This window comes from Capra hircus, chromosome 6 (genome assembly GCF_001704415.2).
Source record: "Capra hircus breed San Clemente chromosome 6, ASM170441v1, whole genome shotgun sequence".
Classification (NCBI taxonomy): Eukaryota; Metazoa; Chordata; class Mammalia; order Artiodactyla; family Bovidae; genus Capra; species Capra hircus.
In genome coordinates this window covers 100,004,009-100,017,670 of record NC_030813.1, presented here as the reverse complement: position 1 = coordinate 100,017,670, position 13,662 = coordinate 100,004,009, and the positions used below count along the sequence as shown (strand labels likewise).

Genomic DNA, 13,662 nt, shown 5'->3' with positions numbered 1-13,662 from the left:
AAATTTATGGGCTGTACAGTGTGTGACAACTACTTAACCTACCATTGCAGTTAGAAAAGCAGCCCCAGGCAATACATAAATGAGTGAGCATAGCTGTGTTCCAATAAAACTTTATATACAAGAACTAGCATAGGCTGAGTTTGGCTCAGGGACCCTAGTGTACCAGCTGCCTCCCCCCCTAGTCTCATACAGCAGCATTGTCTCCTCAACTTGTTAACTCCCTACTTCAGTCTGTCTTATGTATCACTTCTGGTATTACTGCTTTCAGTGTCCTGTGGGGCTTAAAACATGGTGCTCAATATGTGCTTCTTAAATTTTTCCTCAAGGCAGCAAACGTGTAGGGTGCTTGGTATCTAAACTCAGGCTGCTATAACAAACTACCCGAAAGTGGGTGGCTTCAATGGCAGGCAGTTATTTCTCACAGTTCTGGTGACAGAGAAGTCTGACATAAGGCTGCCACCAGCTTGGTCAGGTCATAGTGGGGGCCCTCTTCCTGCCTTATCGACGGCTGTTCTGCTCTCACAGGGCAGAGAAGGAGCTCAGGTGGTTCTTCATCTTCTTATAAGGGTTTGAGTCCCCTCATGGGGGATCCACCCTCATGGCCTTCCCAGAGCTTCCCGGGTGGTTTCTCAGGGCTTTCCTGGTGGCTCAGTGGTAAGGAATCTGCCTGGCAATGCAAGAGACACAGGAGACGTGGGTTCACTCCCTGAGTCTGGAAGATCCCATGGAGAAGGAAGTGGCAACCCACTCCAGTATTTTTGCCTGGAGAATCCCCATGGACAGAGGAGCCTGAAGGGCTACAGTCCATGGGATCACAAAAGAGTCAGACATGACTTAACAACTAAGCATGCATGCCTCGTGGCTCATCTAAACCTAATTACCTCCAGAAAGCCCTACCTTGTAATATCCACACATTGAGTGTTAGGGCATAACTTACGAATTTGAGGGGAGGGGACACAAACGTTAAGTCCTTGCACTTGCTCTTTCTCTTGATAAGAATTAGCTGATGTTTCAGAAAACAAACCCTAAGTGGCCACACTGCTGGCTCTAGAAGTTGACCATCCCTGAAAACCAAATGTTCATACAGGAAAATCTCAAAGAGAAATTTAAAAATCAGGGAATCTAAGGGAAGGGAATCTAAGATATAATTAGTTGCTTATTCATTCATTCTTTTGGCCAGCGCATATTAAACAGGGTCAAGCAGTACATGCAAGGGCTCTGAAAACAGTGTTTCGTGAAAGATTTCAGTGCAAAAGACTAACTGCTTTTCTCTCTGAAAAACTTCCTGCATGCTGCTTGACAGTTGTTTGACAACTGACCCTGCACTTTCTCTTCTCCCTCTAGTGGTGAAGAGAAAACAGTTAATTTTTTATTTGAAACCTTAAAACTCCAGCAGATGTTTTATCTTATTCATGTAGAAATATCTCAGCTTGATCTATTAAAAGAAATCACTAGTATAATTTAGATAACAGTCATGCTAAGCATTTTAACCAGGACCACAGTGTTTAATATTGGCAGGAAAATAATTGATTTCATCAATAATTCATGTGGACAAGCATGCCTGGTAGAACTTGTCCTCTTTGGAAACTAAAAATAAGAAAAAAGATGGCTAGTATTTTAGTGCCTGGGGTGAGAATGTGAAGCATTTTATGCAAAATAAAATGTTTATCATGAAATAACAGAATAAAGTTCAAAAGAGGTATAAGAAAGCATAACTGAGCCAAAAAATAAGATACACATACGTAGAAGAAATGGGGTAAGTGCATATATCCAGTAATAACACTGTCAGTCTTGTCAGTTCAGTTCAGTCGCTCAGTCACATCCAACTTTTTGTAAACCCATGAACTGCAGCATGCCAGGCCTCCCTGTCCATCACCAACTCCCAGAGCTTACCCAAACTCATGTCCATTGAGTCGGTGATGCCGTCCAACCATCTCATCCTCTGTTGTCCCCTTCTCCTCCTGCCCTCAATTTTTCCCAGCATCAGGGTCTTTTCAAATGAGTCAGCTCTTTGCATCAGGTGGCCAAAGTATTGGAGTTTCAGCTTCAGCGTCAGTCCTTCCAATGAATATTCACGACTGATTTCCTTTAGGATGGCCTGGTTGGATCTCCTTGCAGTCCAAGGGACTCTCAAGAGTCTTCTCCAACACTACAGTTCAAAAGCATCAATTCTTCAGTCAGCCAAGTAATGTCTCTGCTTTTTAATATGCTGTCTAGGTTGGTCATAACTTTCCTTCCAAGAAGTAAGCATCTTTTAATTTCATGGCTGCAATCACCATCTGCAGTGATTTTGGAGCCCCCCAAAATAAAATCATCCAGTTTCCACTGTTTCCCCATCTATTTGCCATGTAGTGATGGGACCGGATGCCATGATCTTACTTTTCTGAATGTTGAGCTTTAAGCCAACTTTTTCACTCTCCTCTTTCACTTTCATCAAGAGGCTCTTGAGTTCTTCTTCACTTTTTGCCATAAGGGTGGTGTCATCTGCATATCCGAGGTTATTGATATTTCTCCCAGCAATCTTGATTCTAGCTTGTGCTTCATCTAGCCCAGCCTTTCTCATGATGTACTCTGTATATCAGTCTTGTAGGAATCCTAATACCTAACTATCAGTTGATAAATTATATAATTGTCTCTTATTTTAGTTTTTCTGTATTTTTCAGTGAGGAAAGCTTGATATGGCATGTATTAACTTCGAGGTAACATTTCTCATTATTGTGGTTACTAATTTGCCCTATAGTGTAATTGTATCTGATTGCATTAGGGTGTCAGGGGTTGTAGGATGATGTTTTAGGAAGAACCAGAGAGTGTCAAGATTCAATTTCCCAAATAGATCATTAGCTCCTTCAAGTTAGGGACCAACTTTCATGTGTCCTTTTATCTCTCACAAAATTAGCTCGGTGTCTTGACATGTTCTTTAAGTAATTTTGAATCATTTAAGTATAACTGCATCCCTGGCCTTTCCCAAACAAGACATAATACTATCTAATAAAAGATATATAAATTTGCTTTTAAAAATACATGCTTTTAGGGACTTCCCTGGTGGTCTAGTGGCGAAAATTCTGTATTCCTAATGCAGGGACCCAGGTTTGACTTGGTCACACATAGAACTAGATCCTGTATGCCACAACTAAGACCTGGTGCCACCAAATAAATAAATATTTTCTTTTAAAAAAAGCATAAGACCTTTACAGAGAAATAAATTATACTTCTTAAAATTTATGCTTCAAATCTAACACACACAGAACATACATAAAAAGAATAGTGAAAAGGATATTGCACTCCCTGTTTTCCTATAGTGTGAAAAAATAAGTTACAGTCATATGATTTTTAATGTTATGATTGTGAAGTCTATCTCTGAAGAAGCTCAAGAAGAGAATTATACTATACACTTGCCATTTACCTTCATGGAAGAAGGGGTTTGAACCAACTGATTTTCAGTCTGATATGCTCATGCCAGACTGTTTTCAGTCTTCAGATTATTTGGGATTTTATCACAAGAGTATCTGCTTATTTCACTACATCTACAAAAGAATGTGTGAAATTATCTTTACTAGCAGTCTAGAAAAATGAAAGATCTGCATTCATCTAGACTGGCCACAGTGTGAGTCAGGTCAAATACAAGGGAGGCATTGTGCTGTTGTAGCAAAGCCTGGTTTGAATTCTGGCCCTGATGTTTATTATATAAACATTTTAATCTCACCGAGCCAAATTCATTCTCTGAACAATGATATTATATGCTATCTCCCCTAGGTGATTTCTGTGAGAGTTAAATAAATAATAGGTAAATCACCCAGCAAAACTATTTTGAGAAATTAAACATGCTGCTTTTAGCTGTGTAACCTTGACTCAGCTCAGTTCTCTTCATCCCTTCTAGTTCCCCACCTTTAAAATGGTATATGAGATTCCCAGGTGATTTGTGCACATTTAGGAAGCACTTCCTAATCTGCAAGCTGTATCCCGTGGGTCAAATTTAGCCTGCCTTTATAAATAAAGTTTTGTTGGAACACACAAAAAGAATATAAAAATAGAATCTGTCTCTGAGGACCATCGTGAGAATTAATTAAGATGATCCATTTAAGATTCATAACACAGCACCTGGCACATAAGACTTACTCAGAAACCAAGTGGCCTGTCTTGTACCTGGGCCTCTAGCTGCTTTTCCCTGGCTCGTCTTCCCCAGTGTCCCTGTCGTCACCACCAGGCATCTCATGGAGAAAGTGGAAATGTGAGTCGCTCAGTCGCGTCCAACTCTTTTGCAACCCCATGGATGGTAGCCCGCCAGGCTCCTCTATCCTTGGAATTCTCCAGGCAAGAATACTGGAGTGCGTTGCCATGCCCTCCTCCAGGGGATCTTCCTGATCCAGGGATCAAACTCGAGCCTTGGGCATTACAGACAGATTCTTTATTGTCCAAACAACCAGGTCTCATGGAGGGCCACATGGATTTGTTGCATGTGGTCATGGGAGGAAAGTACCTGAGAACAGTCATAAGGTACCCACACAGACCTAGAAGAAAGAAAGGGTGAAGCGGAGGGGTTCACTGCTTCCTGCTCCTGCCATCTTCTTCAAGACCTCCCCATTCACATCAGAGTGAAAGCCATGTGACTGCAGAGCAATAAACAAGCCCCACCCCCCACCCCTATCCCCCAGCGAAGTAGAAAAGTGGGCAGGCACTGTTATAAAATACCTGGGAGAAGGGAAGCCAGTGAAGAGGAGCACTGCGATCAGGATGACAAAGCTCAAGACCCTCTTCTCTGATGGCTCGTCCCATTGCAGAGACAGGCCTGCAGAGACAAGGCCTTGAGGAGTGCACTCAAGGCCTTCCTCCCCAGGCCACAGTGCTCTCGGCTGTGGGCTGCAGACGCACATCGGCTGTCTGGCCTGTGTCCCGGAAGATTCTGCCTGGCATCCCCAGGCCTCAAAAAGGGCACTTTGATTCTTTGAAGACAGATGTTATTGGCTGGCTTTGCATTTCCTCTGGGAAGATAGATCTGACAGCCAGAGGCCAGAGCATACCACAGTGCTTATCCTCCCTTCGTTCTGGGCTGAACTCATCCTGGTTGTCTGGTGAGCCAACCAGGCTTATCTGGAAAACCACGACAGAGAGATCATAGCAGAGTTGCTCTTGTTGTACATCTGTTAACTTCAATTTGGAAATTTTCAGTAGGGCTGGAAGAGTAGGGCAAGTAAAGCAGTGAACTTTGGCATCAAAGAAACTGAGCTTTGAAACCTAGTTTTGACTTGACCAACTGACTTAACCACTCTAAGCCTCAGTTACCTCATCTCAAAAGTGGAGATGATAGTATCTACTTCAAAAGGGTATTTTGCAGAATGAGATAAGGTACATAAAACTCAGCAGTGTCTGGCACATAATTGTGTTCAGTGAATTGTTTTTTTAAAAAATGGAGAGAACTATGCATGCACTCACAAAGTCTTAAGTCCTTTCAAAGTTAGCCCGCTGTGAGCCTCAGCAAGAACATTCGAGCTTGGAGGTTAGAGCCAAGAACAGAGTTAATTCTGGGTCATGATCACTCATGACACAGCTTCAGTGAGCAGACAATTAAATACCTTTTGGTGATTGTTCTCAGTTGCTCACCTGTGTTCAACTCTTTGTGGCCCATGGACTGTAGCCCGCTAAGCTCCTCTGTCCTTGGAATTTTCCAGGCAAGAATCCTGGAGTGGGTTAGCGTTTCTTCCTCCAGGGTTGGATCCTCCCTTCAGACCTGGGGATGGAACCCGTGCCTCTTATGTCTCCTGCATTGGCAGGCGGATTCTTTTCCACTAGCGCCACCTGGGAAGTCCTAGTGGTAACTGCTGCTGCTGTTAAGTCGCTGCAGCCGTGTCCGACTCTGTGCGACCCCATAGACAGCAGCCCACCAAGCTCCCCCGTCCCTGGGATTCTTCAGGCAAGAACACTGGAATGGGTTGCCATTTCCTTCTCCAGTACGTGAAAGTGAAGTTGCTCAGTCATGTCTGACTCTTAGCGACCCCATGGACCGCAGCCTACCAGGCTCCTCCGTCCCTGAGATTCTCCTGAGCCAGCCTTAAATCCTTATAGAATACTGTTTAATGAAGTAAAAATAAATATTGTTGACAGATCTAGCTACTTCTCTTTGTACTATGTTCCCTGTTTTACAGACTCCAAAACTTTCTCTTGTTAATTAAGGCTATATAAACCCTACTCACTCTTACTTTCTCATTAGCCACATTGAGTTGATTATAATCCTGAATAAGTATTGCTGACTTCAGGGGTATTAAAATCCTGCTGTGAATGGCCTCTAATCTAATTAAAAGATAGTCCTCATAGACTCATCAATCTTCGGCTTATCACTTCAGTGTCTTTACTTTCCCTTCCCTTGGCAAGGGTCGGGTCTTCGAGGCCTCTCAGCCTGAAGAATGGGCTGGCCTTGGCCCCAGCTCTCCTGCTGTCTGTTCAGCTGCACAGGAAAATGGATTAAGATTAAAAACAACATGACATGACCTTCGCTTTTTCCCAGATTGCTCTCTTGCCAAACCAAACTCCTAAGCACTAATATTCTTTTAACTGTTACTTGGCCCATATTTTATTATTTTAAAACTGGATAAATGTGTTTTACCACAAAAACAGAGAAACATTTGTTAAAACTTTGGTTGGTTTTTGAATCCTTAGAATATATCTTTGATCTGAATATAGAATTCCGATTTTAACTACTTTTTTAAAAAACCTTTATTAGGATCGCTTTGAAAATCAGAATAGAAAGAAACGGGTTTTTTTCCCCAATAGAGCATATTTTAATTTTAATACATAAAGTATTATGTATTATTTTAATACATAAAGCAAAACAGTGTTCTGTAGCCCATTTTCATGTCATGGTTATAAACATAGTCCCGGACCAGTCTGTTCGAGAAGAAATAGGTTGTTTAATTTCACTGGCAAAGCATCACGCCTCTGCTTATAACTATAAATCCAGATCTCTTTTTAAGAAACAACTTCATGTCAGTTTAGTGAATGGTTCAATATCTACCTCCTGTCCAAAGCCAGCTAACAGGACTGACATTTGAGAGAATAACAAAAGGATCTCTCCTACCTTTCATCCTCACCTCTCAGGTTAGAGACCTCAGAGTTATGCACCTGGATTGTATCACCCTAATTACCTAGAGAAATACCATCGGAGAACTCTAGTTTAACTTTATGCCCTAAGCTTTTATTCACAATAATTTTAAAAACCATCTTTGTACTATATAAAACCATTATCAAAGGTATTACCTATTGAGTTGTTCATTGTCCGCTTTATAAAAAATAACCACAGAGAACATTCTTTTCAGAACCATCTAGGAAAACATCCTTGCTGGCTCACTAGTGTGTTTTTTTTTTTTTAATATTTTATAGATAATGAAAAGCTTTGTAAACCTTTTTTTCTCCTCCTTCTTGACCCTAGGAAGCTCCAAACAAAATTGTGTGCTTAATTAATTTTTGATACACATACTCCTGTCCCCATTGACTTTACCTTCTTAGTTACTAGATTCCTTAGCTTTTTTGTTTGTTTACATGGCCTTATGATTTGTTTTACCTGTATATCATTAAAAACTGCCTGATTTCTTTTGAAAGTGAGATTATAATAACAAATATGAAAATTTTATTAAATACTCAAAATGTTGAGAATACTGTTTTTGGAGGAATGGATTCAGAAGACAATATGCCTGTTCAATTTTTTTTTTTTTAATCTATGATCAGAAAAATAGAGTATACACATACATACCATCCCTCATGACATATTTTATTACTTACCAGTAGGGGCTTTTTTTAAATATGACTATGGTAATGTTAAACTGTGGTTGAGCCTTACCTTCATTGAATTGGTTCTGTTTCTAATTCTAAAATTTATTACTTAGGCTTCCCCTGAGAGATCGACAAGAACTCAGCAAAAAGAATTTCAGACTTACATTTTGGATAGTGTGATGGATCATTTGCTTGCAGCTGATGTTTTACTGGGTAATATTATGTTATCTTCACTTTGTTAAAAAATACTGGTAATCACTTCCCTTCTTTATTTAAACTCCAAGTATACCACTGTTTTAACTTCATCTTTTTCCTTCTTTCCTGTGCATTTTCGCATCGTATTGGTATTTTCCTTTGAACCTGGCCTTAATGATCAGCAACGGGGACTACTTAAGCTGCTTGTGCACTTTCGTACATTCAGAGGTGGCAGGAAGGGGACAAGGAAAGAGAAAAAAGTGTTTTTAAAACCATATTATGCGAACAGGCTCTATTTTTATAAATTAGCTAATACTTTAAAAAATTAACTTATTGTAGTATAGTTACAAACAAGCAAATTATAAATGTAGCACTCTGTGAATGACCACCCAGACAACATGCCTCTGTAAGAGCAATTGATAGAAAAGTGCTACCAGCACCCGCAGAAACTCCCCTCTTCCTTGACCCAATTACTAGTCTCTGAGTCACTGCCTCAACTTCTAAAATAGCAGATTCATTTCACCTGTCCTTGAACCTTATCCACACAGGATCACACAACATGTATTCTCTTTAGTCCAGCTTTTTACACTCAATTCTTTGTTCATGAGATTTATCCACATAGTTGCATGTGTCAGGAGTCCATTCATTTCTGTGTAATGTCCTTTTATATGAATATATAAATTTATCCAATTTGTTGTTGATGGACATTCAGTAGTTTCTAGCTGGAGACAATTAGAAATAAAACTGCTGTCAGTGTTCTTATAGGGGTCACGTGTCCGTATAATATTTAATATATATCTGTTGAGTATATATCTCGGGTGGAATTATTGGGTCATGGGTATCTATGTTATTCTTTGGAATGGCTTTTAGGACATAAATTCAAAGCACATTAAAATGTGTTTCTGTCTCTATCTAGTTAAAACTATAAAACACAGTGGAACTAACATAAAACTGATAAAATTGAAAGGAGAAGGAAAAGTAATGATTTAGCATATTTGCTACTTGAATTTCTGGTGATTATATGAATCATAGAACCTCCATGCTATTACATTATCATTATTTTATAAAGTAAATTTGCCAAGAAAATCTTTAATTTTGTCATAACATGCAACTCTCAAAGCATAGTGTCAAGTCAAACTTTTGTATTTGTTTTTATCATTTGGGAATCTTTGTATAGTATCAGTTTTACTACATAAAGACACACAATGAAAAGTTTTGCATCATGTAGTAATTTAGAGTTAGGCAGGAATAATAATTGCAATCAGTAAAAACTCCAAATTTCTAGAAAGGAGGGGCTTAAAGAGGTCATTCTCCATTGGAGGCGGAGCCAGAAGGATTAGCCTTGAGGCAGTATGTACACAGCAGGCACACTCAAGACCCTGGGGCAACTATGGAAGTGAAACAGTGCTGATAAGGATCATGGAGGGGCAAAAGGTACCCCTTGGCACCACCACCACTGATTATTCCTAATTCCTCTGGACCTCTCTTCTGCCAAAATTACTTCGTTGTGCTTAAAGATATATTCAAAAAGAGACAGTTTAATGGTTTCCATTATCCTTTATTAGTTACACAGTATCAATTTACAGCTAATAAACTGACAATTTTTCTCTCAAAGGGGGACCATCTGTCACTGAGTTTAAGTTGAAGAACTGTTTTCTTATCACAGACTGTCATAAGATAGAACGTTCACAGTCTGCATCCATAACATTTTTATCCTGCAGAAAGTATCTCTTTCAACATTTATCATGACTTCTGGCCATGAACATCATTTTGCTTCAAGTGGTCCATAAGAGTTACGAGTCTTATTTCTGATTATAGTAGGTGTACTCATTTTTCCTTCGCCTGACTTGTTTAAGGGTCTGGTCGATATCCATTTTCTTAGACATTTTTTTTTTTTTCTGTTGGAATTTAGGAGAAGATGCATCTCTTCCTATCACCAGTGGAGGAAGCTACCAGGTATTGGTGAACAATGTGTTTTATTTCACACAACGTGTGGTGGACAAGCTTTGGCAAGGCATGTTCAACAAAGAATCTAAGCTTCTTATAGATTTTATAATTCAACTAATTGCACAGGTAATCCATTGTCATATTAGCTGTCGAGTACATGTTTTCCTATTGCGAAACTTTTTCTCGGGTGTCAAAATTGTTGGAAATAATTGTAACTAATAAGATAATGAATGTTGACATTTACTGTGAAGCTCAGCTTATTAAAAGTGAATAAAACCTTTGCATCATAACCATTTCCCCGTTACCTCCTGGCCTGGCATCCTCTTTCTCTCCAGCTGGCTTCCCCCTGTCTTCCCCACTGACATCACTCTTTCCTGCACTCATAGCTGGATAACTTCCCTTTGGTTTAAAGACCTTATGTTAACAGGATTTGATAGATTTTCATAGTATGATGAAAGGTTTACAGAGCATGAAGATTTGCTGTTAAAGGAGTATTCTCTTCTTGCAGTTGAATCTTCACAAAGTCCATAGGAGCCCTGTTTCTTTGAAAATGTCATTTTACTGCCTGTCTGGGGTGCCTTTGCCTGGTTTGGCACAAGCGACAAATCTCATTCAACAAACCATGTAGCAAGTAGGAAAGACCCTTGCCGTGTGTTGTTAGCACGTGGGGCAGAGGTTCTTTCACGTCACCCAAGAATTTAAGAATAAACTTGTATGTAAGTCAGAGAAAAGTTCTCAAGTAAGATGAAAGTATAACGTCAGACAGAGTTTTTACTAATGTTTTAGGTAATTTGTGTGTGTAATTTTGAGTAGATGCGGATCACCCCGACAGAACTTGTGGGAAAGACACGCTATCTGGCTGGCACCTCCTCATGTTCTCAGGGAGGCTGCTTCACTCCCAGGAGGGCTGGCAGCTCTCCTCACCAGGAGGTTTATTTACACATAGCACTCATCTCCTGACATCACATTTATGTGTCTCTTGGGCTCAGAACCTAATAATGCAAGTGCTTTGTATTTTTTGTTAATAACTCGGCACCCCAGTACTTAGCATGGCATCTGGTACACAGTAAACCTAATAAATGTTCATGTGTGAATGATAAGCAGGGTTTGGGGGTTTGTTTTTGCTTTTTTCCATTTTGCTAAGTAAAGTATCTCTCATTTATCTAGTCAAAGAGGAGATCCCAGGGGTTGTCACTGGATGCGGTCTATCACTGCCTCAACAGGACCATCCTGTACCAGTTCTCCCGGGCGCACAAAACCGTCCCACAGCAAGTAGCCCTGCTTGACTCTCTCAGGGTCCTGACTGTCAACAGGAACTTGATCCTGGGCCCTGGAAACCACGACCAAGAATTCATCAGCTGTCTGGCTCACTGCCTCATTAACCTGCATGTTGGGAGGTAACTTTTAGGTTCAGTTTAAACTGGTCTTTATTTTATTAATACTTTTTGATGATAGCATTTCTTTTTTCTGTAATCTCAGTTTTACTTAAAATTTCATGAGAAGGTAAAAGACAAGTACTGAATTTTTGCAATGAGATAATGTGTTTTTTTTGCTTTAATTTCATATATTTTTTCTTTTAGTTCATCACGTGTCATATATACTTTTAAAAAGATTGTTTACTTTTAAAGTAAGTTAGATTCCCGCTGTCAGAGGTGAAGAGGAGTAAAAGGATAGGAATGCAGTAAATAAATGCAATGTGGGTAAAATTAGTATTTTTCCATTGAATGTTTTGACGGATATCTCTTTGGTGTCTTCTGGGGGCCAGGCATTGAGTTAGGGACTGGGAAGAAATATGAGTAAGTCAGGTCCTGTGGCAGGTCTTGGAGCTTACAGTCTATGAGGGAGGACCAGTGAGTAAGCACAGCCAGTCAGATGTGCTTAGTGCTCTGCTAGAAGCGCAGTGCTCAGCGAGAAAGCATGTGACAGGTGGCCTCTGCCTGGGAGAGAGGAGGAAGTTAACCGTCCCAAGAAAACGAGGAAAAGTGATATCAGAACAAAGCGTTCACCTGTGTGATTTCCCAGAGGGCAAAAAAGAAAACGGTGCTTAGGAGACTGCACGTATTCCCGCTGCTGCTGGAGCACAGAGTGGTGACATAGAGATGGGAGAGAGAGCACAGACATAGGAGGAAAATGCTCATAAATGAACTTTTTGTAATTTTTAGGTAAAAAATGTTAATAGTCATCAAAAAGCCTCTGAAATAGTATGCTCATCTTAATGCTGTAATTTAATTTAATTACATTTAGTCAAGTGGATTTGTGATATCACTCCTTAAAAATGACATTTCCATGATAAATTAGAAGTTCTGTCTTGTGAATCTGCCCAATGTCTGTCTGCCATTAATGGAACTTTGTGACAGAGCCAGCATTCACTTGTGTCTGCAGAGTAATAGTCATTACAGTTTGCAGCTACAATAATTTCCTTCATAGAACTTAAACTGCCTGGAATTTTCTAGCAATGTGGATGGATTTGGACTGGAAGCAGAAGCCCGCATGACTACATGGCATATTATGATCCCCTCGGACATTGAACCAGATGGTGGTTACAGCCAAGATATTAGTGAAGGTAATTATCTCAATTCCCCCCCCCCCACACACCTTTATCTCCACTCATTTCTGATTTTTAACAGCTTATTAACCAGAAATGTATTAATACATCTTTTGTTACCCAAACATTACTGACCAGAGATGTTTCAGTATTCACTTACATAACAAATCACTGGCCACAGGCATTAGTTTCTGCAAAAATCCCCCGGTCGATAATGTGTTAGGATATAGCCAAAAAAACTAACTTTCAGAAACTGCCAACATTGACAGTCTGTCTCCCCATAGGGCACACCTGAGCATATACCAATACACCCACCAACATACACTGACATGCTGGCTGTATATCTCCTTATGCTAGGATGGGTAGACCACTAACCACTGATAATGCTTGCCCTCCACATTTCAGAGTAACACTGGAAAACTTGGTGGTACATTTGCACAAGTAGTAGCACAAACACTAAGTTGGTGTTTATCATTAAGAGAGCCCGCTATTGGTAGTATTAGGCCAATCACAGTAGAGGCAAATATTGCTTGAGACAAATTGTCAGCACTACCATTTTTATTCTTTCTTCCTCTCTTTTTTAATCTAGTTCTCCCACTGATTTTGTTAAGTTCCATGCACTGAAGTCTTCGAGTGGATTGATTTCTAATTTCCAACAATGTTCAGTTGAAAAGATTAGATAATTACAGGAGTGTTTGTCTCTCCAGCAATGTAGTGTGGTAGTTCTACATATGATTTTATCTTTTGTCCAGTTCTTATTCTGTCATTCATTTAAGCATTAATTTGTTCTGTTATTTCACTAAAATTTCTTGAATCCCAGTGATTGTTTCCTCCCAAGGAACTAACTCTAGAAAACTGGTTCCCAAAGTAAAGGGCTCAAACTAGAAACATTGGCATCATTTGGGAACTTGTTGGAAAAGCAGATTCTCTGGTCTGAGTCAGATCTGCTGAGTACACAGTACTCAGATGCTCTGGAAGGTGGAGACCAGCGATCTGTTTTAACAAACTCCCAAGTGATCCTGCTGCTTGCCAAATATTGACTGGTCTAGAGCAGTAGTCCAAAGTAAGATGGAATTTAGTAGTAAAAACTCTAAAAATGTTTATTATTTCTTTCCTTTTGCAAACTATTCAAGAACAGCTACCTTATTAGTGAGTGTACTTAAATATTGAATTGTCCAAAAGGTTTGTTCAGGTTTTCCATAGGATCGTATGGA

At 39.9% G+C, this 13,662-nt stretch overlaps 1 protein-coding gene across 4 annotated transcripts in view; it reads left to right on the top strand.

The window, feature by feature from the left end:
- Nucleotides 1–13,662, top strand: part of WDFY3 (WD repeat and FYVE domain containing 3) — a 279,597-nt gene that overhangs the window by 199,988 nt on the left and 65,947 nt on the right. For all 4 annotated transcript variants that reach the window (XM_018049687.1, XM_018049685.1, XM_018049684.1 and 1 more), the window contains 4 exons: nt 7,875–7,974; nt 9,869–10,029; nt 11,071–11,300; nt 12,357–12,466. In XM_018049687.1, coding sequence (XP_017905176.1) covers nt 7,875–7,974; nt 9,869–10,029; nt 11,071–11,300; nt 12,357–12,466 — 601 coding nt within the window. The remainder of the gene's footprint in view (nt 1–7,874; nt 7,975–9,868; nt 10,030–11,070; nt 11,301–12,356; nt 12,467–13,662) is intronic.